Source organism: Ruditapes philippinarum, unplaced genomic scaffold, assembly GCF_026571515.1.
Source record: "Ruditapes philippinarum isolate M1 unplaced genomic scaffold, ASM2657151v2 ctg2590_1_1_1_1, whole genome shotgun sequence".
Taxonomy (NCBI): Eukaryota; Metazoa; Mollusca; class Bivalvia; order Venerida; family Veneridae; genus Ruditapes; species Ruditapes philippinarum.
Genome location: NW_026856388.1, coordinates 145,963 through 172,678, shown reverse-complemented (window position 1 = coordinate 172,678; position 26,716 = coordinate 145,963). Strand labels below are relative to the sequence as shown.

The 26,716-nt window shown below is 32.2% G+C and overlaps 2 protein-coding genes across 4 annotated transcripts; one reads left to right on the top strand and one right to left on the bottom strand.

The window, feature by feature from the left end:
* Positions 1-661: 661 nt before the first annotated feature.
* On the bottom strand, positions 662-24,580 carry LOC132746352 (complement C1q-like protein 4). 3 transcript variants are annotated; one of them, XM_060735468.1, is made up of 2 exons: positions 24,141-24,580; positions 662-1,806 (listed from the first exon to the last, which is right to left on the bottom strand). In XM_060735468.1, the coding sequence occupies exons 1-2, from the start codon at positions 24,472-24,474 to the stop codon at positions 1,544-1,546; spliced, it is 597 nt and encodes a 198-aa protein (XP_060591451.1). In that variant the 5' UTR covers positions 24,475-24,580; the 3' UTR covers positions 662-1,543. The 3 variants fall into 3 exon arrangements, with proteins under 3 accessions (XP_060591451.1, XP_060591450.1, XP_060591449.1); XM_060735467.1 differs by lacking the exon at positions 24,141-24,580 and adding an exon at positions 3,527-3,927; XM_060735466.1 differs by lacking the exon at positions 662-1,806 and adding an exon at positions 20,682-22,512 and having other exon boundaries at positions 24,141-24,579.
* LOC132746351 (uncharacterized) lies at positions 13,180-14,763 on the top strand. The gene is made up of 2 exons (XM_060735465.1): positions 13,180-13,612; positions 14,609-14,763. Exons 1-2 carry the CDS (start codon positions 13,279-13,281, stop codon positions 14,698-14,700), a joined length of 426 nt encoding a protein of 141 aa, XP_060591448.1. The 5' UTR covers positions 13,180-13,278; the 3' UTR covers positions 14,701-14,763.
* Positions 24,581-26,716: the final 2,136 nt, after the last annotated feature.

The following is a 26,716-nucleotide window of genomic DNA, read 5'->3' as shown; positions in this document are numbered from 1 at the left end:
AATTTGTCATCTTCATCTGATTTTGAGATTTGTTAAATTTCTTGTTCTTTAATGCATTTTCATATATTAAAACATTCTCATTCTTTAGTTATATATGTATGACATTATCATCTGATATGAATATTACTAAGTATGTCACCCATTATGAAATAAATGCATATAATACGTTTATGTCTTGTTTTACATGCGGCGTTTTATTATTCTTGTGTCGAGGTAAACAAGTATAATTCGAAACCTATTAGTTGCCTGTGAAATTTGGAATAAGGTGTAAAACTGATTATTAAAATACATGTATTTCAAGTGCTTTTTGTCGTGATTACCGAGTATTATAGTCACTCTTAACTTTGCAAATGGTTTGCTTGTTGTAAGTGCGACCTCATCAGTGACACTTGTTTCATTTTCTACAGTTTCGTTGCTGATTACATATGTTGATCTTTTTTGGCCGAGTGATTATAATTGATACATTGTATCACTGAACACGCACTGTTTCAGGTTAGAAACGTAGTTGGAACTGTGCTTTGCTCTTGAGCGAAAATTATCTAATAATAAATTCATAGATGTAAGTTGTTCTTCTTGGGTGTCGGGGTCGTCCATTAAAATGGAAGGAGGGTCAATTAAGATCTTTCTCCAACAGTACAACGGTCAAACTGGTAAGTCTTAAAAAGAGGAGGAAGAAAATGTGTGACAGGGAAACATTCACCTAAGAGGAAGATTTCCAAAATACTAGCATAAAGCATCTCAAAATTACAAGAATCATGCTATTTAGTATGATTACGCTAAAAATGCATATTGTCTTAATTTTTCCATCACTAAAATATTAAAGTCATTGTTTTGTTTCCTTCATTTTAACTTTAACAAGTATGTGTCTCAATATTTTTGAACAAAATTATATATGCTTCAGTAAATAAATCCTTTTCTCAATAAATAAAAATTACAAAGAACCGTTTTAAAATGATTTCTAGACATACAAATTAGTCTTAGGCATATTTCTAAAGAAAAAAAAACAGTCTAATTTCTCAAATATGAATAATACTCCGTACAGTAAATATGTTCTTAGTTTATTTTGCCACAAATTGGTATTGGTCAGTCCTGAACAGTTTTTCGAGCCCCATTATTGAAATGTGTGCCTATTTGTGTAACAATGCGCTGCTTCTGATCCGGGACACATTCACTTCAGCGTTTTTAATTAATGACTACAAACTAAAGATTGTATCCATATAAATATATAATAACTCATGAGTTGTTTCCAGACGAAACATGTTTGACATTTTGATTTTTTTTAATATATTAAATGATTAATTGCATGTGAAGACATTTCTGTTATAATATTCATAATTGTATCAGGTTACGGGGATTTTCCTGTGGTATATTATACCTATTCGTGCTTAAATATAGTTATTTGTTTAAGAGTGATCCGGAAAATGCATTCCACTTGTAGGCATCATAATAAAACACTGAGGTTGATGATGCTTGTACCCACACTCGCTCCGCTTTGTTAATCCAGACGATTGTGCTCACAGCGCTACAACTATAATTGTCTTTATCATACTGTGTGCTGCTTGTTGCTTGTTAACTGTTTACTTTCATGAACTATTGCGTAATACGCGCCTGCGTTTGCCTTATTACAAACATGGGCTGAAAAAAAATAAAGTCCAGTGTACGGTGCTGTAAATATCCCGGTAGATTTGTCGTAACCTACACCTTGGTTTGTTATGACGGTATCGAAGACGACCTTGTTCCCTGTGTTAACTGATTTTGTGGAAGATAGACGGGCGTTGAATCGAACAATTGGTATAAGGGACTTGTCTGCAGAGAAACAAGATACAGAAGTCAATACCGTACAAAAGTTATTTTTTGTAGCTAATTGATTTTTGTGTAAAATTATAGTACCATATACTTCGAAGAAATGTTAAAGCTATCAATGACTAATAATTACAATCTGACAACGTTCAAAGAAACAAATTCTTCGTTCTGGATGTTCATTTGGAATTCTTTATATCTGGCTGTTTATTTTTTTTTACAATTACAAGAAAAAAAACGTACAAATGTAAGTTATGATATCAGGTATAGCTAAATTGTTAGCATTACGAACATAGGGATTGAAATTTTTCTGTGATTTAATATTTACGATGGATTTTCAAAAAATAATGTCACTTGCTGTTGTTATAAAAGTTCTACTTTCTCATAATTTTAATTGCTAGGCCCTTCAAGATATTCACCATGTGCTCCACTTCACCTCGTCAGCCAGTTAAGCAAAATTTAAAGCACATCTCATAGTTTGCAATGGAGATACTTTATTGCAGACCCAAAAATATTTCAGGTAGTGTTTTCCACATATTAAATTTTGAAAGAAAAAAGTCATGTGATATTTGTGATATATCTAAGAAGTTGTTTTGCTTAAGATACTCGGGTCGGGAAATTTGTTCGATACCAATCATGCATTGCTGTTTAGATTACATTTAACTTGTGTTAATGACTAACTTTTAATCGGGCATATTTTCCCAAAAGAATTGCTACTTTTTGAAGACGACCTGTACTAGCAGTATCTGAAAGCTTCATTTGCCTAATTCTAAATTAAGCTACCACCATTTATATAAATCTATCGAACATTTAAGTGTAGGGTGTCGCGCTGAAAGGGCGTCTAACAAAACTTTTCCGCGCTACGTCAAAATACCATACTTCTGACCGAGATACCGTATCTTTGTTATACAAAATGTATATCAAGCCTGTATACGAAAGGAAAATAGACGATAAATTGCCCAATTATTTTTTCAATCCATCGATTGTGAAATTTGATTTAAAGCTTATTACTCTTTACTACATGCACTATGCTTCTGTAACTAAGTTTTGATAGTGAAAACAGATGCGGCATACTGTAAAAAAATACGAAATATAACGACTTTTTAGTCTGTTTAATTCATATGACTGATGGAAATGCAATATAGATATGTGCATTATTGTCGTTTGAACAAATTACACCATTTTATTAACCTGTTTTTTGTATATTTGATATGATTTTCAAGTTTCCAATTTAGGCACAGTAAAACTTGGTCAATAATAAGATGTGGAAACTTCAATATTCGAACTGTAATCACCGATGTACTCTGTTTATGTTTCTTTCAGTAACGTTTACATTTTGGGTTCACGCATTTGAAGAAATTCGAAACAAGAAAACAAATTGATTAGGCCGCCATTACTATCTTGTCTAGAAAACTATAGTGTTTCAGTCAGAAATATTATATTTTGACGTTGAGCGAACATCACCGTGGTTATGAATACATTTTTAACAATAAGCATCGTACGGAGATCGGTGATGTCGTTATTGAGATATTTACAGCGTTATACTTCATTGTTCATTCTATTGACTAGAGGTGAAACTGTGTACCATTGCAACGATTATGTTGTGGAATAAAGTACACATGACATTATTTTTTATCACCCGTTGTAATGCTACAAATAATTGATCATTAATTGGCCATGTATATATTAAAAAAAAACAATTTGCAAAAACAATAAAAAATCATACCTGCTAAATCTGACAGCTTGTTTTTTTCTTGGCTCAAGCTATCGGCAAACTCGATCATTGTGCGGTTGATAACACTTTGGAACTGAATGACGTCATTTTCAATCTTTCCAACCCTTTGTGACAAATTGGTCGCTACAGACATAACATCCTTTTCTTTAACTTCTTTAACTTCCTCTATTATTCTTTCCATTTTCATCTCCATTCTTATCATTTTTTCCAGAAGTTTTTCTTCATAATCAAATTTTGAACATATCGGTTCATTGTTTTGCCTTCTTTCATGGGGATGCCCAGACGTAACCGAAATTAAACACACAACAATTAGAATTGGTGTTAACATATCTAAGTCTTTATATATTGAACGTGACTGAAAAGACGCTCGTCCCGCAATTGAGAAGCAAAAGTAACAGTGCTTTACATATACTGCTCAAAGTTAAGGTAGCTCATCATGGTTGGTGTAAGCATAATGCTTTCCCCAGTAAATCAAAAACGAGGTTTGCAAGCTAACGCACAACTTTTATCGATCTATAAAATGCACCATTTTTAACTTTGGATTTGGTTCTCATTACGGTAGTTTTATGGAAATGAAAAAAGGACATTGCTATAGTCAATGTTGCACTTAATCTATTTCAAGGTGATAGTACATAATGTTATTATGTAAGTTTGAAGCCATTTAGGCGTTGTAAAGGTTTGACATTTGTTTTACCGGGCATTATGATCTATTTACAAAAACAATTGGAAAAAATAATCATTTTGCTTATCTTCAAGTACAATCACACCTAGGAATGTGAAAGCCGGAAGCGATTTAGTTTTCAGGAAAGTCTGTTGACGGTATATTCGATATAGTATTGTGAGTTCCAAAATTGACCATTATTTAGATGCCAGAATTATTTTGTCATTTAATCATGTCAAGATTTACGGAACATTAGAAATGATAATCCGATTATTATTTGGATCGTATAATACATAGAGAATATTGAATGCCTGTAAATTTAAATCTTGATATAATGAACCTGTAAAATAATATTGATTCATTCAATGAGTTTTATGAATTTATTATTAAATTTGCACTGATATAAGACTGCCGTTATGACTTATTTAAAATAACAATGGTTTATAGTCAAAATGAGTCATTTTTTCTCCATATTAGGCCATAGTGTAATGCTAATGTCACGGTTCAGAACTGTTCACTATTTAGGGGAGAAGATGTGTAAGCGGCCGGATAGCTCAGTCGGTAGAGCCGCGGTACGGTATTCCGAGGGTCCCGGGTTCGAGTCCCGGTCAGGCTGCACATTTTTCTCACCCTGTAACATTTGGCGCCAACACGGGCCGTGACTGATATAGCTCAGAGTTTAATTTACATTGCTCTGTAACTCTGTGAAATTCGAGGACGAATTTCAATATAGCAGGGAGTATGTCACGGTTCGGAACTGTTCACTATTTAGGGGAGAAGATGTGTAAGCGGCCGATTAGCTCAGTCGGTAGAGCCGCGGTACGGTGTTCCGAAGGTCCCGGGTTCGAGTCCCGGTCAGGCTGCACATTTTTCTCACCCTGTGACACTAATATTAACGCGCTTTAACGCTAAATATATATATTTGTATTTGACGCAAATGAGTGACGTCAAAGTATTATTTTTGTTACACTAAAATTATATCGTTTATAAAAAATTGCCTTATATCATATACCCGTGCCGATTTTGCGACTCCATAAAAATGGTTTGCACGGTCGTGCATATACTATGACGTGATGTCATTTGCGTTATACAAACATAGCGTTAAGACGCGCTAAATATTAACGTTACACTTTAGGCGCGTCAATGATATATGATTCTTTTGCACGTTGAACATTTGAAAAATCTTTATTTCTGGTATGATGGATACGTTTTTGTTTGTGTGTAGGTACATTACTGAATTTATTGAAATCGTTGAATAAAATAATATTTTGCTCGCCAGAGGCTGGCACAATATAATTTCATAACATAATTTCATTCCATAAATTTAGTGTTATGTTCAGGGCGTAAAAGATTCAATATCCTCTATTTATTACACATTATGTTCTCAATGTAAACTAATACTCCAATAATATTTGAAGAATTTTACTTGTTTAACTAAAAGCAAACGCATTTGTGACATATGTGTTTAATTATAGTTCTGTCGTATTCATAGTCTTTATTTTAACATGCTTTTTTGTAAGAACTGCTGAAAATAACAATGCGTAAAAAGAAATTGTAATAAACAATGCGCTGAGGCACCTTAACAATCGTTGACTTTGTGTTATTGTAAGTATGTAATTGAAACAGACTTTGTTTTATAACGTATGAGTGCATTTATTATGGGTTGGTATGTTTCTTCAGCACAAATAATAATGATAATTACAGTCTTTTAAATCACTTTACCAGGACACAGTTCTATAATTTCTCAATTATACTTCATTCTGTTGATGCTTTCATTACTTAACACTCGTTTGTTTCGGTGTTTTTGACATGGAACACATTCCGTACAGGAAAACTAAATGCTGTATTTATTTAATGATTTCTTCAGAATTTGTGCCAGGACAGTTACAGTTTTGTTGAGGTTTTGTCTAAAAACAGTGTAGCAGATAATCAAGAAATACCAATGATATCTGCAAAAGAGATAATATTTTACGGCGTTGACAAAAATGAAGACCTGTATGCTACAGGGGAAAGCAATGTTCAAAATGCTTTTCAGGAGATGGTTATACTTCATCTGGATTCTAAATACTATGCAATGAAATCCAGCAACACATATGTAGATGCAATATTTTGTTCGAACGAGTTTATTACTTTGAAATCAAAGTGCTTGAAACCAGTAAAGAATTTAAATCACAGAACCATCAAAGTATCTGGCCAAAGTATTTGCGGTAGTCGAATTTATAGGCATGAAAGTCGTAGTAATCATAGTCGTGACCGTGTTATATTGCAAATCATAAACGGTCGTAGTCTTAGCCGTACTCGTTGTTATATAAGTCGAATTTGTGTAAGTCGATAAAGACGTCAGTGTCCTCGTCTTGCAACCGTACTTATTAACTTGAAATCCGTACTAATGGTGGTCTTTTAATAGCCGTCTTTGGCGTATTCCTTAAGGTTGAGGTTGTAGCTGTTGCCGTCGTATTCGTTCTCAATATCGTCACCATAGCTGAAGTGGTAATCATTACATGTATATTCAGAGAAATCGACATCAAAGTTGGGTGTCACTGGTAAAGTCGAACATGTAATATCGTCGCCATAGCTGTACTGTTAATCATTACATACATATTTAGAGAAATCGACTTCGAAGTTGTCGCGGGTGAAGCCAAACATGTACGTAAAGTCGTAGGTGTACAATGGCGTTAGTCATAGTATTGATCGTAGTCGCCATTATTCTAGGTGGACAAAAACATGATGATGATTACCTAACGATCTAAAACAAAAAGACCTGCACAAGGCAATATGTAGCATCTCGACACATACAGGTATTTGAAGTTACATTTGGTTATACACTATGTTTTGCTCTTTAGATTCGCTGCGCCTTTAATTACATATAAATTGTTTCAAATTGATAATCAACAAAGGTTCACTGTAGAAAAACGTTCAATAGTTTACAAATAAAGTTTTGATACTTTGTTGGGTGATATACTTTTTCTCAATAAACAAGGAAGTCATATAAAACTTCCATATTCATCGTTCTCACACACACATTACTTTATCATAAACCTGTGAACATACTTTTAAAAAAAGTTATGCTTGTGTCAAATAGTAAATCGAGTAACATTTCTTTAAGAAAAAGATTAATAAATACACGTATCCCGCATTATCTAAAAACTGGAGGATAAATTTGATCTACTAATTGAATGCGAATTATATTATTCTATTAGAAAACAAAATATCAAGCAATATTTTATAGTTTTATAGTAAGGTCACACCAACACAATATAGGTCATAACTATGAGGATGTCCCCGATTTACTGATAGAGGAATACCTCAGATGCCCCTCCGTTCTTTATTTTAGGCACGAACTGGTACCTGGGTAATACCACAGACATTCCGAAAGCTTGGTGGATAGCTTCCTCACAGGAAAGAATCCACAGTCTTAGCAGATTCGAACCCACAGCAGTGAGGGGCCAGTGCTCTGAAATCAACGACTTCCAAGACGCTCCAAAACCATAGCATAACCTTCATAGACATCAATTTAGCCCATTTGAAATAAGTGAACATTTACTAGTTACTGAGGCATAATGTGCCTTTAAATAATAAAGGAGTTGCATGTATTGAAGTACTCTGAGGCTCATGGTTTAACCAGAACGGATCGCACACGCTGCTACTGCGCTTTGTGGGACCCTATAGTAAAATTTACTCGAGGTCCCGAATTAGATACATATTAAACTTTTCTTTAATGTTTTATTAGAAAGGAGATAATCGTGTCATATTAAAATGTTTATTAGTAATCTTAGTTTTCTCCATTGACAAGTCACGGTAATTGCTATAAATGTATATTCTAATGAGTATTTTCACATCGTGATCATGTCTATTTGAAACGCCTTAAAAATGTAAGATTATGAAAATATGGTGTATGCTGTACTGTTAATGTTTACATGATGTACTGTTAATGTTTACATGATGTACTGTTAATGTTTACATGATATAAATTTAACTTATCTGTTTGTAATATTGCTATATTTTTATCCTTGTTTTCAACGTAAAAATATGATAAACAAGATCAACAAGGGAGGCGGCGTTCAATGACAACCCAGCAACAAAAACTAGTGACAAGGAGGCCAGGAGGACCCCAAACAAAAACTGGGCAGGGCGCAAGGCAGGGTAAGGAAAGGCTAATCACTTAAATGATACTTTATTAAGAACGCAAGCACAACCCAAAAATCTTTGCATGAAAATCACAGGCTAATCTATGCATCTTTCGTCGACAAAAGAGTACAAAACACACAATAGTGGAAGAGATGGTTCTGACATTAACCGTTTTATTATTCAGCATAAACGATAATTGCTTACATTATAATGACATGTAGTTGAATGCATTGCCTAAATGTCTTTAAATAATAAAGATGTTGCATTTTTTCATTATCCCTCATTTACAGAATCAATCAAACCGAGTCGGCAAATTTCATGTAATTTTACTGTTTAAAATGTTTCGAGGGAATGCTTTGTTCCAGATATATACTTAAAAAGCTTTGCTTCTAATACAGAAAATTGTCAATTTGCATCTGTTGGTCACTTAAGTTAGATAAACTTCGATAGCTTTTATTATATACAGATCTGGGGAAAGGATGCTCCTTTGGACCACAGACACTTGGGGTTTGGAGCTCAAAACGCCTTTAAAATCCAAATAAAATGCATATTTGTCAATCCCAGCACATGTACTGATCATATATATCAAAAAACTTAATATAAGCCGTTTTGAAAAAAATTCATATTTCAACATCTATAATAATACACAAGATAAAAATGTTCGCCGGAAAAAATCCGCACCCCTACCGTCATAATCACCATGTATTTAATTCCATTTCCAATATTTTCACATAATCCTTTGGTCCATCGACACAGAAGATATAATTCTTCACGATGATGGTCAATTTTTAACTTCAACGGTAATATAAACAACGCAACAGCCGAAATAAACATCAAGATTATCGCCGTTTCCCTCTATTGACAAAATCTTTCGATAAATTCAAACGTGCCTGTCGGCTATGACCGAAGCCATCCGATTATGTGGTTCCCAAACTTAAAAGCGCTGCGCATTTTGCACACGGCAAAGCTGGGGCCACATAATCGGATAGCTTCGTTCATAGCTGACTGGTCCATTGAATTTATCGAAAGATTTTGTGAATGAAGGAAAACGGCGATTATGGTAGGGGTGCGACCATTTTTATCTTGTGTATTATTATAGATGTTGAAATATGATTTTTTTTTCAAAACGGCTTGGATTTTAAAGGCGTTTTGAGCTCCAAACCCCAAGTGTCTGTGCTTTGGATCATTATGCAGACTCGCTTTAATTGAGTCTGTACATGCGGTATAATGAGAAAGTGCAACATCCTTCACGCCCTCACGAAATCAAATTTCGGGTCGATGGAATTAAAATGCTCATTAAAATTACATTAGTTTCAGCATTTCATTTTTTTTTGTCAAGAATAATAATCTAAATGAACTTTAATTTTGGGACTATACACCGCTTTTAATGATGATGGACTGGTGCGTATGTACCATAATGAAGATGTTATGATAGCCACCGTAGGAACTAATCTGCGGCTGTTTCTAAATTGAATATCTCGCCATTTTCTTGTCAAAGCCGGTGCTAGGGGGCGTGGGCGTTAGCTTTAAATTCCATCGACTGTCCATGAACCGGTCAAATCAAATCAAACGTGCGACTATTCAGTATATTGCTGTTTAGGACTTTCTTTAGGAATTATGTTTCTCTCTATCTATTTTTCGTTCCTGTATACATAAGTATCTACACAGGTTTATCCACTTAAAAATTCCATTTTTTTCTTTTGTCGGAGAAAGTGTTTATATTTATAAAAGCTTCTAAAAAGCTTCTAAATATTCTTACTATGATTGTACAATTTATTTATTACTTGCTAATCATGTTATTTTAACGTTCATAAAAAATTATTGTTTTTTTTCCTAAATTTACGTATATTTACAAATTATTAATAAGCAAAAAAAAAAAAAAAAAAAAAAAAAAAACGGAAATCATGGTTTAAAGATCTGAAAATTTGACGCACAGTACTGCAAGGTTCCTCTCCTAACCAACGAAGTAGTTTGTTTACTTCTGATTATGTTGACACTTATATCTCAGGCCCATCAAGAAGGGTATCAAAATTACCTAAATTGTCCACACTACAGTACCATGTGCCCGGACAGATATGTAATGACGCTGATTTAATTCAGATAACAGCTAGGGTGTTTAAATCTTATATTTTTAACACGATAAGCAATATTTCATCAGCAAATGCTGATGTTTTGGATATTCTACTGTTTACTTTGCAAATAATCATAGGTAGTACAAAAGGCCAGGTATAACACTATTGACTCCAAATTTTCAATGTCAACGTTTTTGAAATAGACATTAATGTTTACCATTTACATCAACTGAAAACAATTGAATTACTTAATTATAAGAAAATTATGCTTTTATTGTTGATTAAAAAGTGACTGATAAATTGATAACCACCGTAAAAAAAAGAAGAAAAACACAATCAAGCATTTTTAGGCCGTCCGGGTTTGATGGCTGTGCGATTTTGGTGGTTCCCAACCAGTAATATAAAAGAAAATTCAAAATAACAGCAAACAGTTCAATGCTGTACCACTTCCCTTATTAATGTTAGTGGTAAATATCAGCTATAATCGTCTTTAAATGCTCAACAATTTTGTGTGTTAAAGCTTCAATAAAACAATTGCATCTTGGCATAAACATAGCAGATAAAACAAAAAGTCTCTAGTTAAGATGTAAAGAAAACGGTACAAATCAAAACAATACGTACTTTGTATGTATTTGATATATTTATGTCAGAGCTAATGAAGTATAACTGAGAAATTATGGCACTTCATCAAGGCACAATAATAATAAATAACAGTAGATATAGCTTGTCTTATTAGAACACGCAGGTTGCAAGCGATAAACAAGTTACTTCCAAGGTTTAAAGGCTCATTATGCCTCAGAAATGCTATACTTGTTATTGCTCACATAAAGTGTGATCCCTCGGAAGCATTAATCACAACAAAATTACATGAAAATAGCAGACTCGCTTTTATTAAGTCTGTACATGTGATGTAATGAAAACGAGCAACATCTCTCAAGCCCTCTACACGCCTTTAATATGATATAAACTTTGCCGACAACTGTTTTCAATTAGAGCCTTTTGGCGTCAATTAATATTAAGGTTCTGCTTCACGTTTATATACAATATCTTTGCACATAAACTAAGGCACAGGAGTGTTATAAATCCATGAAATAGAAAAGATATTACACTAGTGTAATAATACTTGAAGTGAAGCCATTTGCGATATATTCAAAAATTGCGTAAACATGCGCTAATAGTGGCGCCAACGAAATTGACTTTTTTTAACTGTAATCCGCTCTTATTCTAGGTATAAGATTCAACTGGTTTACGAGTTATGGAGATTTTTTCTTAACTAAAACTTGGCTATCAGAAGGGCTCTTTTCAAAAATTGAAACATCTAATATTCTATTATATAGTCATTATGATTTTCCCCCTATTAAGATTGTTAAGAAAGAAATGATAGCATGTAGCTAACAAATGACACAAGCAAAATTATTGTTACTTCTCAAAATAATTTAAATATATAAATATAAATGTTACCCTACCCCACCCATTTTAATAGTTGTTTGACCAGTTTCCTACTTGAAAATATGCTTCAAAATATCTCTAAAATTTATCAAAATGAGGAGCTGTTTTCAAAGTTTGCCTTAATTTTCTTAAAAGTATATTTGTGGAGCTTATCAAATATACAATACTTTTACCGTCTGGTTTTTATTCTATAAGACTTTGAAAATATCATGTCATATATTTTTTATAATAATTTTGGCATAATTTAGCCAATAAATACCGATAATAATTTTATAATTAAAATAATACACTTGTGTCTTACCAAGAGTGATCCGAGAGACACATAAATAGTGTTCAAAGAAAAAAGTTGCATCTTCTTTGGCTTGAACCGGTGTCCCTCAGTTTAAATGCAGTTGACAGTAGTTCTAGCCTATTTGAATACTCTTCATAATGGAGGTAATGCATTAGGTGGCTTATCCCTTAATTTGGACAATAAATTGAGTATCAAAAAATCTACACTCATTCAATATCCTCTATATATATGCATTTTCCTTCCTTTCAAATAAATATTTTTGCTTTCTTCATGTCGATTTTTTATACACTTTGGTCATATATCGGCTATTTTGTTTAAAATATCATATGAACTATATACAATAGGTTTCTGAAAAATGCAGATTTGAAGTAAGGAGCAATAATGAAATATAGCCTATATTGCGCTTATAATTTTGACAGTCAATATAAAAAAAAAAAATTGTTAATGTAAGACTAAGGGATACAATGTTCAAACAAAGTTCAATATATCTTTGGAATGTGTTATTAGTTAACCATAACAAATGGCTGTCAATGTCAAATCCTTATTCGTGTTGCCATTCTGTGTTTACGATGGACATTACAACAAAGTGATTATCCTTATAAATATTCAGCTGTCCTATATCTTGTTTTTGATTGGTTTTATAGTGTTTCAACACGGTAAAGGTCACATGGTGCCGAAAAAGGAATGATGACTTTGGCTTACCTTGGGTGTTACAAACTGAAATCAACACCAGGGGTCAAAACCGCCCCACCTACTGGAGCTAAGAGATGCGTTGACAGTTATTCGAACCAGTTAAGTCGCCCCTTACGATCATGCAGGGTTAAATGGTGGTTGCACGCTGATGCCACAACCCTTATTTTAAAGATTTTTAAAGATATTATAAAAAAAATTAAAATGTTTTAAAATTAATTTACCTAGTCCCAGACTTTCGCCTAGAAAAGATGTGGCGAACAACCTTAAGTTCGACCTACGCAAATAAAGTCGTTAGCATAAAGTGTTTATTTTCAATCATCTCTTCGATTGAGGAAGATTTACTTCAATTTTTGGGGATTTATTTTAGCTTATCAAGTATATCACCTTTTGAAAGGAGAAACGTTTGAATTGATAGAAAGACAGATTTTTAAAACAAAAACGCTTTAAAATGTTTTTCTTTCTTCTTGTATTTGTGAAAATTATTCTGATAACATCTGGGCATCCCCATGAAAGAAGAGAAAACGATGAACCAATTTGTTCAAAATTTGACTATGAGGAAAAACTTTTAGAAAAAATGATAAGAATGGAGATGAAAATGGAAAAGATAATAGAGGAAGTTAAAGATAAAGAAAAGGACGTTATGACCATAGCGACCGATGTGTCACAAAGAGTTAGCAATATGGAGAATAACGCCATTCAGTTTCAGCGTGATGTCAACCGAACAATGATTGGGCTTTCTGATAACTTCGAAGAAGAAACAGCTAAACTTGTAGCTTTAGCAGGTATAAATAGTTTTAATAGTTTAAGTTTTAACTAAAAGTTGATTTTATGCTTTGATTTATGTTTTACGGTAAGTATCTTGCCCCTGATTTTTATTTCCTTTATTTACCGCCCCCCCCCCTTCCTCGGGTCTTCTGTCCCCTTCCCTTGTGCCCTTTCACTTTATGGGCCTATAATTCAATCAGTTATTTGTTTTCTTTGAGTTCCTTATCAGTTACTGTTTGTTTCTTTTTATGTATGATTTTAGTGATTGACCTGCCCATCCTCTGCCTTTTGCCCTGTTCTGTATTTTTGGGGGGTCCTTCTGGGCTCTTTGTCACTGACTCCTGTTGCTGGTTCACGCGGGGGTTGCGTTTATTGAACGCCACCTTTCCTTGTTGATCTTGTTTATCATATTCTATTTATATACTAATTCTACTGAGGTATCCTTTTCAGATGACATACCGATTGTGACAAAATAAACTAATTTAACCCTTTCGCTGCCAGAGGGTTTATTGTTTTATTGTTCACCTAATTGCCAGAGGATTTTCTAAGAAATTACTATATTATTAATTAAAATAATTATTATTATTTTTTATTAGTATTATAATTATTATATATGTTTCCAAATCTGTTAGTATAATAATAATTATTGTCGATGGTATAATTTTCTTTATATTTATTATTATTATTATTATTATTATTAATTTATTATTATAACTATTATTATTATAGAAACGGCTAAAGCTGTCCATATGGCAAATACGCCGAAAATAACAGGGACGGCTTAAGCCGTCCCTATGGCAGTGAAAGGGTTAAGACAGCATTCTTTTTTTCACGAAGACAATTATTTTTCTTGTTGTCTGACTGCTCCGTTTTTCATCACACTTAAAATGATCTACATCACTTATAATAGTAAGTTGGATAGTTATGAGATCATCAGTTTATATAAGTAATTATGTGTTAGTCTTTCACAAAATGGTCATAATTTTCAACACTGGTTCTCGCTTTTTTTGCAGACAAATCGCTGTTGCCTATCGTCGGATTCAACGCTCGTTTATCTTCGACAAAAACAGTGAACACAGGGAATAAGGTGTCTACGATACCGTAATAACAAACCAAGGCGAAGGTTACGATAGTGTCACGGGAGTATTCACTGCACCTCACAATGGACTCTATTCTTCACAGCAAGTTTGTAATCAAGGAAACAAGGATATTCAGTACGCAAATATACCAAGAAGGTACACTCATAACCACCAGTACACAGTTTTTGATAATGGCGGCGTTTATAGTTGTAGCTCTGTAAGCACCATCGCCATGGTAAACAAGGCGGAGCGGGTGTGGGTACAAAGTTTAGATACTTCTGTGTATTACGTCGACACACGCAGATGGAATACATTAATTTTTGCTGGATCGCTTTTGATCAGACAAGTTCGTTGATTGTATAAAAACACTTATTTGTTTATATGGTCAACCTGAAAATATATTAATCACATGACTCAACATAAAACCGTGTATCTGTAGAATACACATAGTTTGTAACACAAAAACGCGCACTTAAAACAACGTCAAATACATATACTTTTATTCATCGTAAAAAGGAATATCCTATTCTTTTGTTGTTTTCTATGAAAACATGAAAACGGTAAGTTTGAATTAATAGTGAGAGATTGTCCTGGTTTTCATTATCTGTTTCCTAATTATCTTATTTATATCTTATAATGCTACTAAGCAAGGAGTTTTTTCATTGAGATTAAAAAATGTCAGCTAAATATCATGAATGAAAAAATAACCGAAACAAAGAAAATTGAGAAATTAAAGCAAATAAATATTTTTCAAGAGAAAATAACAAGCATTTGTACTTAGCATTTTGCTATACATGTATGTTTTGATTCCGTTAGTAAATTGATCGTTAAAAGAACCCATGACTCATAAATAAAAACACGCTTCCTGTTTATAACAATTAAGTCAATAATTCTATAATATACAATTTTTATACTTGATGTTATCAGATAACTTGACATTTAAAAAAAAGAAATAGAAGATCAACAGCAGAACAATCCACAGACACATTCCGCGTCCGTACTGTCTATTTGTTTCTAAATTAAAAAAAGTCACCATTTCCCATGTTTAAATGTTGAATTCTGCTTAATCCGTTGCTATAGGGTGAGGACGGTTTAACATGCACTTTACAGTGCCGTCCATGAAACAGGGCCTGCAACATTTTCAGTTTTATCGTTTTTGGTCGTTCTTTTGGGATTCCGTTTACTCAACTTTTATGCCAAGTGTTTTAGTATTGTATAGGCTTTGAATTAGCTTCATTATAAATTTTTTGCAGATATATAAATCTCGTGACTTTTTAGTTCAGTTATTTCATTCACCACGATTATATGTCTCGGCACATTACTATCTTTGTAATTTCGAGTCTATGGTTTTTAAAAACCTCCTTCATTAATGTAGAGTTTAGGTCATTTTTAGTAATCAATTTGGAAGTTCGTTAATAAATGTCTTCCTGACTGATGCCTGACGATGATAGGGTGATAGCGGGTTGGGAAGTTTGCAGTCAATTATATTAAAGCAACACTGTCTGCTTTATATTCTTTATTCGCTGATTAAATCGTGATATAACACACCAAACAAATCTAGACTTTTAACTCAACGACTTTTTGTGCGGGATAGCTTTTTTTGACGAGATAATGATAGGGAAATAATATTTAGATCGACATTGGTTTATCTATTCTGGCGTATCATATTGTGATGACACAAAACGTTTTTTATTTTGCATATGATACAGACAGAAAAGAAAAATTAAAATACTTTGGCAACCTGAGTGATACTCGGAGTACACGGCATTTCTTACAAATCAGATAGCCTCGTATTTCAATGCTCTTTCTTTTACATATTCGACCTATGTTTTGTTTTATGATTATTGTTTGATTTATTGCTCATAAATCCGCAATTAATATAAATTTTAACTAATGTATTCAAATTTATAAATTTATATAGAGGGAAATATGTCTACAAGTATAGTTAAGTGGCAATATTTAAACAGATTTCCTTGAAATTTATGTGTAAAAACTATACATAACAAAATTATGTCTTGTTACAGACACCTGCATATGAAAGAAATATATATATAGACCCATGAAACATGAATTAGGAAGTATTCTTTTAACGGAAAACTTAAAAGGGTAAATAAAATTTTTCTAAGATGAAAACAGGACAATCGCATAATCTAGTTTGTTTTTATATTTACCTAATTTTGGTTTATTTTCAGATTTTTAACAATAAAAATAATTATGCATAAACATACAATATATTGAGATATACATTTAAAGGGGAACAAAACATTTTTAGGATTCTACAAAGATTATAAAGAAAAGTATTTCATTAGCATCTTGCTAATATTGTAATTGGTTTTAACATAGTTATTTAAGCTCGATTGTGAAACAAGTTATTGCAATTTATATCTATTATTTTCGAGACTTCCTGGAACCAACCAGTTCTAGTGTCATGTGTAGAAACATTGTCAAAACCCGCTTAGAGCTCGAACCCATAATCCCTGGGTATGGAGGCAGACACCTTAACCACTAGGCTACCGCTCCACAAACTAGGCCATCGCTCTCTTGTATATTGAAATACGTTATTAATGCCAGACCTAAATATGTAAATATATCATTAAAAAAAATTTCTTTTTAGAAGTATTACATAAGAAGCCTATAGAACTGCTTGAACATAAAGGCAATATCCAAATATATCATATTATTACTTATTTTTTCTGCTTAGGGGAAACAGCTCCTATTATTTTAATAGTGATGTTCATTTAAGAGTTGTACATCTTGTCATGAATATCATGAATACTTTATGCATGAATACTAAATATCATTAGGAAGGAAAAAAAATAGAAAGATTAAAGGTCATAAAAGTTTTCAAGAGAAAAATGGCAGTGGGTTTTACCCAAGATCAAAGCTTAAATAAATGATCTTAAACATTAATCTTGATTTGGCTGCAAGAAAACATACTTGCCCAATAAATTGTGAAACTGTAAAACCCTACAATTATTTTTTAATGCGCATGCGTAATCAAAAGTCTACAGTGTATGGTCATTTAATGTGAGTCTCAATCTATTTAGACTAGGAAAGTCTTGGTCAGTTAGTGAATATGATACTGCACCCAGTGAATATAATCTTATAAAAGTTCTGTTGACTACCGTTTGTACCAATGTGATTACAGTCATATTTAAATCATATTATAAAGAACATGGACTTCTTTTGCAAAATGGTTTTTTGCAAATGTAGTAAGTTCTATAAAATCAAAGATTTGGCAAAAATATGCAGTGCTTAACAGTTAAACTATAGAAAAGTCATCTCAGCGCTATATCATTCGATGGTAGGTATTGTGTTGACATACAGGAGTTGCGATTAACATTAACAAGATTATTTTAACTTACTTTCAACCAAATCGCCTAACATTTGTCTAGTCCAACGCCCAGACTAAATGGTAGTAACGGCATAATACATTTTAATGTATACATTTGGAATTTAATTCCCCTTTCATAAAAGAATTATAGAACTATAAATGTTTTATAGAACATTACCTTAAATGTGATACTGTTTCCCAAGTCTTTATTTCATATTAAATATGAAATAGGTTATCTAGTCAAGTCAATTAAGAAAATAAGTTTATTTATTCTATATCGTTTGTGTACATCCAACCTCTGCCTATGAAATATTCTACGTGACTATTCAATTTATTTAATACAGAAGACACTTATTGAGTCTATAATTGGAAGGCCAGTTCCAGCTTAAACATGTTTCCCGAAGTGTGGGCTTGTTCATTGCCTATCAAACTCCAATATGAATTATTTGTTCCATTCGCCCGGACGTTAAAGTAACAAAATAAAACTTTCAGCTAAACTATTTTTACAAACGGGACAGAGCAAAAAGATGAGATCACGAATACCCAGGGGGCCGGAGAAAAAGAAATTGTTGACAAAACATTTATTTTTCATAAATTAAGTATTTGTATGGACTGTGAGTCAACAATTTTCTTTGTTACTAATTTCCCCTTCTTAGTATGGACTATGAGTAAATCATTTTCATCTGTCTGTTATGAGCATTCTTATTAAACTTTTATTTGTATGGACTATGTGTATATCATATCATCTGTTATGGTATTCACATTGCCCCGTATTTATATGAACTATGTGTCAATTTTTTTCCTTTCATCTGTTATGAACCATCGTATTTCGCCGCATTTGCATGGACTATGTGTTAATCATTTTCATCTGTTATGAACATTCGTATTTCCTACTGCAGCAAAAGCAGACACTGCTCTTAAAGCAGACATTGTCAGCTTCACAAAATTGTTAAGTTTGGAAAAATCGATTAAGTTCTGATGGAAAAATGAATTGAAACATTACCTCGAGTTAACTAGACGTACACTGATTTACTTTTTACATTTTTCCGTGTATTGAGGGGCTATTACCGGTGAACGCTGTACAACAGTGTATATGCTTTTATCAGCTTTCATGAATATTCGTATTTTACCTTATTTGTAAGGGCTTTATGTGCAGCATCTTATCTGTTATTAATTTTATTATCTAGATCTACTTCTGACATTTGTTCGAATGCATTATCATAAAACATTCTCATATATTAAAATTATAAGTATGATATAGTCATTTGTTCTGAATATTACTTAGTATGGCATAATAATCTGTTATGAATATCTCGTCATTATCATTTGTCTTGAATATTACTAAGTATGGCATTACCATATGCTATGAATATTACCAAGTATGACATTATCATCTGTCCTGAATATTACTAAGTATGACATTACCATTTGTAATGAATATTCATGCATATAATATATTTAAATTTTGTTTTACAGCCAGGCGTTTTACTCATCTTGTGTCGGGGTAAACAAGTTTCATACGAAACCTATTAGCGTCATCTCAAAGCAACTACTCCTGGAAAATGCTCAACACAGTCTATCCTTAACCACGGAACTATATCACTTGATTTGTTTATGTTTTGCGTGGGGCAAAAGTCTAATACAACAGACGGTTCACATGGTTTAATTCTGTAACTTTTCAAGATTTTCTGAACTGACAAAAACTATAAAATGTTGAACATTTTTTTCCAAGGAACCATTTTATAAATTGGTTCTTGCTACAGTGAGCAGGCTGTCCACTTTATTAAAAAATATGTTGAAATATTTCAAAATTTAAAGTAGAAAATAAATATGGACCGTCTTATGTCTTGGTTTTCTTACCCACGCAAAACACAAAATTCACATGGTATAGCCATACAATACTGTTCATCCACGGATACGTATTATTTAATAGTAGTTTGCTATATATAATTTTAAAATGACAATAAAAACATTATACGAGATTCATGTCACATCATTACAACTTCATGTAAACAACACCGACCTGTAATAGTTTCAATTTTGATTAAAGTAACAACGTAATTCCCCTACACAAAATGTTTACAAGCGCTCTGAAAATGTAAATGTAACACCCATTCGTTTATTGGTAGACATTATTCACAGAATTAGTTGCCTGTAGAATTTGAAATAAAGTGTACAAAGAGCTAACTGATTGTTTAAATACATGTATTTAAAATATTATTTTTTGTCGTGCTTACCGAATATCATAGTCAAGTTTAATTACGCAAATGGTTAGCTTGTTTAATGTGCGGCATCATAAGTGACATTTGTTTTCATTTTCAACAGTTTCAATGCCAATAACAAATGTAGATTTTCTTTGGCCGAGTGGTTATAATCTATACATACATTCATTTGGCCCTAACTGTTGCAGGTTAAAAACCTAGTAGGGACTGTGATTTGTTCTTGTGAGAAAGTTATCTAATTATAAATTTTATCATAAATTAAGTTTTTCTTCTTTGGTGTCCTATCGTCCGTAATTAATAGAAGGAGGGTCAACTAAGAACTTTCTGTAAAGCTGGTTAGTCGACACATAACCAGTATTAGCGTAGCTTAAAGCCTAAGGAAAGAAATGAAACAACAACAACAACAACAACATCTATTCATTTATTTTACAAAATCAAGTGTACTGAAAAATAAACATGTCATAAAGGTTTAACATATTTTTGTGTTTAATAAACAACACAGCGTCAACGTTCAAACATTCCTCTACATATTTATTAGAGAAAATGAATATTGTCAATAGTAAATACGTGTATAATATAATCATAACAATAAAACGAAAACACCTTTTTAAAGATATACTTTGCTCATCCTTCAGTCAAATATTTGAAGTACAGAAATCTATTGAAATAAATGCAAATCTTACTTAATATGTCTTGTTTGAATAAAAGAAAGAATACACTATGTATGGGAAGTTGATTTCCCTATAACAGGTCTTTTCTTTAAAGAAAAGTTCTTTAATGACACTGTCTATATCTTCATTATAAAGATTACCTATAGTATATAGAATTTTAAACATAACTTATTGTTTGTGTGAAGTCAAAACATGTTTATTTTATATTTACAAAGAGACTGTGTTGCAATTATCAATATTTTCTAACATAAAATTAGAGCATTTTATATCTCTAAATATCACACTTTTTATCTGCAAAATATAAAATGACGTGAAAGTTACAAAAGTTTCTTAATCTTATATGTATATTCATTATATATTCATTGTATGTAAAGCAGCGAAAGTTTACTCAACGAGATATAGCCTATATCACTAAATGTTCATCATTTACTGTGACTGATAAAGCTTTTTTTGAATTTATAGTTTTGAAACGTTTTAGATTCATTGACAAGATATTTAATAAAAAAAATAATCGTCTCGTTCTGGATGCCATATTTACAGACTCACTGAAGTTGTAAACTTATACACGAAAATGATAGCTATAAACTTGAGTTTTTCCCTACTTGCTTGGCGTCATTTTCGTTCCGTGCTTCTGTTTGATAAATGATACTCACAATATTGTCACTTCTGAGTACGTTATATGTAAACAAATATTCTTTATTTATCCTACGGTGTTCGATATACTCGTATGTCCTATTAAACGTTAAAAATTAATACAAAATTCAAAGAAAAAAATCGAAAAACATAGTGTTTTTTATCACTCACATAGAAAGCCAAAAACAAAACAAAGCAACAAAGCAAACAAACGAAAAAGTACAATCTCCATTTTCGCGAACATTATGGTAGTTTCCCACCGTTTTTGTGAAGCTATTATTGCTCAATAAAAAATCTCAGAACCGTTTTAAAATAATTCGTAGACAAAAGATTCTGTGTGAGTCAGGATTTCAGAATAAAACACACTAAGTCTAATTCCCTCAAATATATACATACAACTATATATATAGAGTGATGAGCCGTATCTAGGCAAAACTTGTTTGGTATTTTGATTTTTTCTATTAAGTGATAAATAACTTCTAAAGATTTGATTTTTCCAAATATCTATATCCGGTTATGGGAAATTTCCTGGGTATATTTTATACCTAGTTTTGCTAATGTGTACATGTAATTATTTGTTTAAGAGAGATCCAGAAAATGCATTCCATCTGAAACTATCACTAACAAACACTGAGGTATATAAAGTTTGTACCCACACTCGTTCCGCTTTGTTTACCATGGCGATTGTGCTCACTGAACTACAGCTATGAACATTGTTATTATCATACTGTGTACTACTTGTTAACTGTGTACCTTCTTGATATATAGCGTAATGCACGCCACTTTTTCCATTATTACAAACATGGGCTGAGAAGAAATATAGTCCAGTATACGGTGCAGTAAATATCCCGGTAGAACTGTCATAACCTTCACCTTGGTTTGTTATGACGGTATCGAAGATGACCTTGTTCTCTCCGTTTACTGTTTTTGTAGAAGATAGACGGGCGTTGAATCCAACAATTGGAATAAAGGACTTGTCTGCAGAGAAACAAAATAAAAAATGTCAATATCGTAAGTAAGTTATTTGTTTGTAGCTAATTCATATTTGTGTAAAATTATATTAGCATATACTTCGAAGAAATGTTATAGCTATCAATGACTTATAATTACAATCTTACAACGATCAAAGAAACAATTTCTACAAATAAAAGTTTTGATATAATCGATAAGAAGATAAATACAAGTTCTTATCTTACCTAAAAAGACTTTAAATCGGAACAGTAATGCTAACAATGTTGTATGATTGCCAAAATAAATGTATAAAAACAAAATAAATACATAGAAATAAACAAATAAAATTGATGAATAGAAAAATATAATAACTAATTGTTGTACGAGTATATACACGTGTCTCAGATAAAATTAAATTAGTTCATGTGAACATTAGCGGATGTTTCTAAATTCAACATTTTACCATTTCATATTAATTGTTGAATTCTGCCTGATCCGGTGCTAGGAGGCGTGGACGGTAGATTCCATTGGCAAGTATCATACATAACTAGACTCAATTTAACCGAGCATGCAGCAATTTAAAATTTTGTTATTTTGGAAGTTCATTAGGGATTCTTTATTTCTTGGTATTTCATTTTTATCACGTTGATATAATATTAAGAAAAACAATATTTCGAATACAACTAGTATAAGTTTTATAGCAATTATAGCTAAATTGTTAGCATTACGTATCTATAGATATTGGAGTAATTCTAGTGATTTAACATTTACGAGGGATGTTCCAAAGATAGTATCACTAAATCTTGCTGTTTTTATATAAAAAAGAACGTAAATTCCGATCATTTTAACTTGCTCTGTCCTTCAAAATATTGGTCATCTGCAAATCTACATCTGTTCAGTTAGTCAAGCACATACCATTGTTAGCAATGGGAATATACTTGACTGTAGACCCAATGATATTTCTGATTTTTTTTCCAAGACCGGTAATATTTAAGTTTTTGAAAGTAGAAAAAGTCAAGTGTGATCGCGGATGTGTTGGTTCTCGGTGAAAGAAAAGATAAAGTTGGAGCGCTCTTACTTTCTCGTATACCATCATGTAAGTGACGAATAAGTCCCGATTCGGGATGACGTATTTGTAGTTTTTATTATTATAACACTATTTCTTTAGAACTTGCATATAAACGTTATTCCTTCAGGTACAGGGATTTTAAGAACTATCTGTCCTAGCAGCACCAGAAAGCTTCATTTGCCTGATTCAAAATTAAACAACCATTATTAAAAAGTCAATCGAAAATTCAATCACACCCTTAAAAAATGACCTTTTTCGCAATGCATATCTGACGGTCGTTTGTCGCGCAACGACGTCTCATCAACAAAAGCCTTATTGTAATCACATTTGCATTATGTTGCCAATCATTTGTAGTGTTAAACAATGTACATTGTGTGGAGATCAATTATATCGTTATAAAAATATAAACAATGTTATGCTTCATTGTCCGTTCTATTAATGAGGTAGATCTGTGTACAACTTCCACGAATTATTTTCTGAAATAACGTACAAATGAATTTATAATCATCCGCCGTAATGCTTAAAATATTGGTTATTCTTTTTCATGTATCAATGAAAGAAACGGCTGGAAAAAACAAAATCGTACCTGCTAAATCTGAGAGTTTTCTCTTTTCCTCGCTATAGCTATCAGCAAACTCGACCATTGTGCGGTTGATACCACGTTGGAACTGAATTGCGTCATTTTCCATATTTCCAACTCTTTGGGACAAATTGGTCGCCACGGACATTATATTCTTTTCTTTATCTTTAACTTCCTCTATTATTTTTTCCATTTTCATTTCCATTCTAATCATTTTTTCCAAAAGTTTTTCTTCATAGTCAAATTTGGAACATATCGGTTCATCGTTTTGTCTTCTTTCATGGGGATGTCCAGATGTTATCGGAATTAAACACACAACAATTAGAATTGGTGTTAACATATTTAAGTCTTTATATATTGAACGTGACTGAAAAGACGCTCGTCCCGCAATTGAGAAGCAAAGGTAACAGCGCTTTACTTATACTGCTCTGAGTTAAGGTAGCTCATCATAGTTGATGTAAACATAATGCTTTACCCGATAAATCAAAAACGATGTTTGCAAGCTAACGCACAACTTTTATCAATCTATAAAATGCACCATTTTCAACTTTGGATTTGGTTCTCATTACGGTAGTTTTATGGAAATGAAAAAGGACTTTGTTATAATCAATGCCGCACTGAAGATAGAAATCTGATCTATTTCAAGGTGCTAGTACATAAATTAATGTTAACCACGATTATGTAAGTTTGAAGCCATTTAGGCGTTGTAAAGGTTTGATATTACCTTTGTTTTACTGGGCATTATGATCTATTTTCAATAAACAATTGGAAAAAAATATAACCAATAAAAAAAACATTTGTCTTATCTTCAAATACAATTACATTTAGAAATGTTAAAGCCGGTCCAGGAAAGTCTGTTGGCGCTATATTCGATATAGCATTGTGAGTTCCAAAATTGACCATTATTTAGATCCCAGAATAATTTCATCATTTAATAATGTCAAGATTAATGGAACATTAGAAATGATTATCCGATTATTATTTTGATTGGATGACACATAGAGAATATTGAATGCCTGTAAATTTAAATCTTGATGTAATAAACCTGTAAAATAATATTGATTCATTCAATGGGTTTTATAAATTCGTTATTGAATTTGCTCTTATATGAGATTGCCGTTATGACGTATTTAAAATTAGAATGGTTTACAGTCAAAAAGGGTAATTTTTTCACTAGTATATATTAGCCCATAGTGTAATGCTTATATTAGCGCGCTTTCACGCTAAATATATATATTTGTATTTGACGCAAATGAGTGAAGTTAGAGTATTATTACTGTTACACTAGAATTATATTGTTTTTAATAAATTGCTTTATCATACACCCATGCCGATTTTGCAACTCCATAAAGCTGTACATATATTTTGACGTGACGTCATTTATAATTCTAACACTATCGTACTAAAATGATGTTTATCACACACCCGTGCCGCTTTTGCGACTCCGTAAAAATGGTTTGCACGGTCGTGCATATATTTTGACGTGATGTCCTTTGCGTTATACAAACATAGCGTTAAGACGCGCTAAATGTTTACGGTACACTATAGGCGCGTCAATGAAATATGATTCTTTTGCACTTTGAACATTTGAACAGTCTTTATTTCGGGTATGATGGATACATTTTTGTTTGTGTGTAAATTACAGTAACTTAATTTATTGAAATCGTTGAATAAAATAATATTTTGCTCGCCAGAGGCTCTCACGATATAATTTCATAATATAATTTAATTCCATAAATTTAATGTTATGTTCAGAACGTAAAACATTGAATATCCTCTATCCATTACACTCCTGTTCCGAAGTTTATGTTCTAAATGTAAACTAATACACCAATAATATTTGAAGATTTTTATTTGTATAACTAAAAGCACACTCATTTGTGACAGCTGCGGTTAATTACAGTTCTGTCGTATTCATAGTCTTTATTTCAACATGTGTTTTTGGTAAGGTATGCTGAAAATAACTATGCAAAAAAAGAAATTTTAATAAACAATGCGCTGAAGCACCTTAAATTTTATTGACATTGTGTAATTGTAATGATGTAATTGAAACAGACTTTGTTTCATAACTTACTTGCATAAGAGTGCTTTTATTATGGGTTGGTATGTTTCTCTAACACAAATAATAATATTGGTAGTCCTTTAAATCACTTTAGCAGTACATTGTTCCAATATATGTCGATGATGCTTCATTCTTTTGATGTTTGCATTACTTATCACTCGTTTGTTAGGGTGTTTTTGACATGGTACACATTCCTTACAGGAAAACTTAATGTTTTTATTTATCTCTTCAGAAACTTGTGCCAAGAAAATTACACTTTTGTTGAGGTTTTGTCTAAAAAAAGTGTAGCAGATAATCAGGAAATACCAATGATATCTGTGAAAGAGATAATGTTTTACGGCGTTGATAAAAATGACAACCTGTTTGCTACGGGGGAAAGCACTGCTCAAAATACTTCATCTGGACTCTAAATACAATACTATGCAATGAAATCCAGCAACACATATTTAGATGCAATACTTTGTTCGAAGAAGTTCGAAATCAAAGTGCTTGAAACCAGTAAAGCATTTAAGTCAAAGTT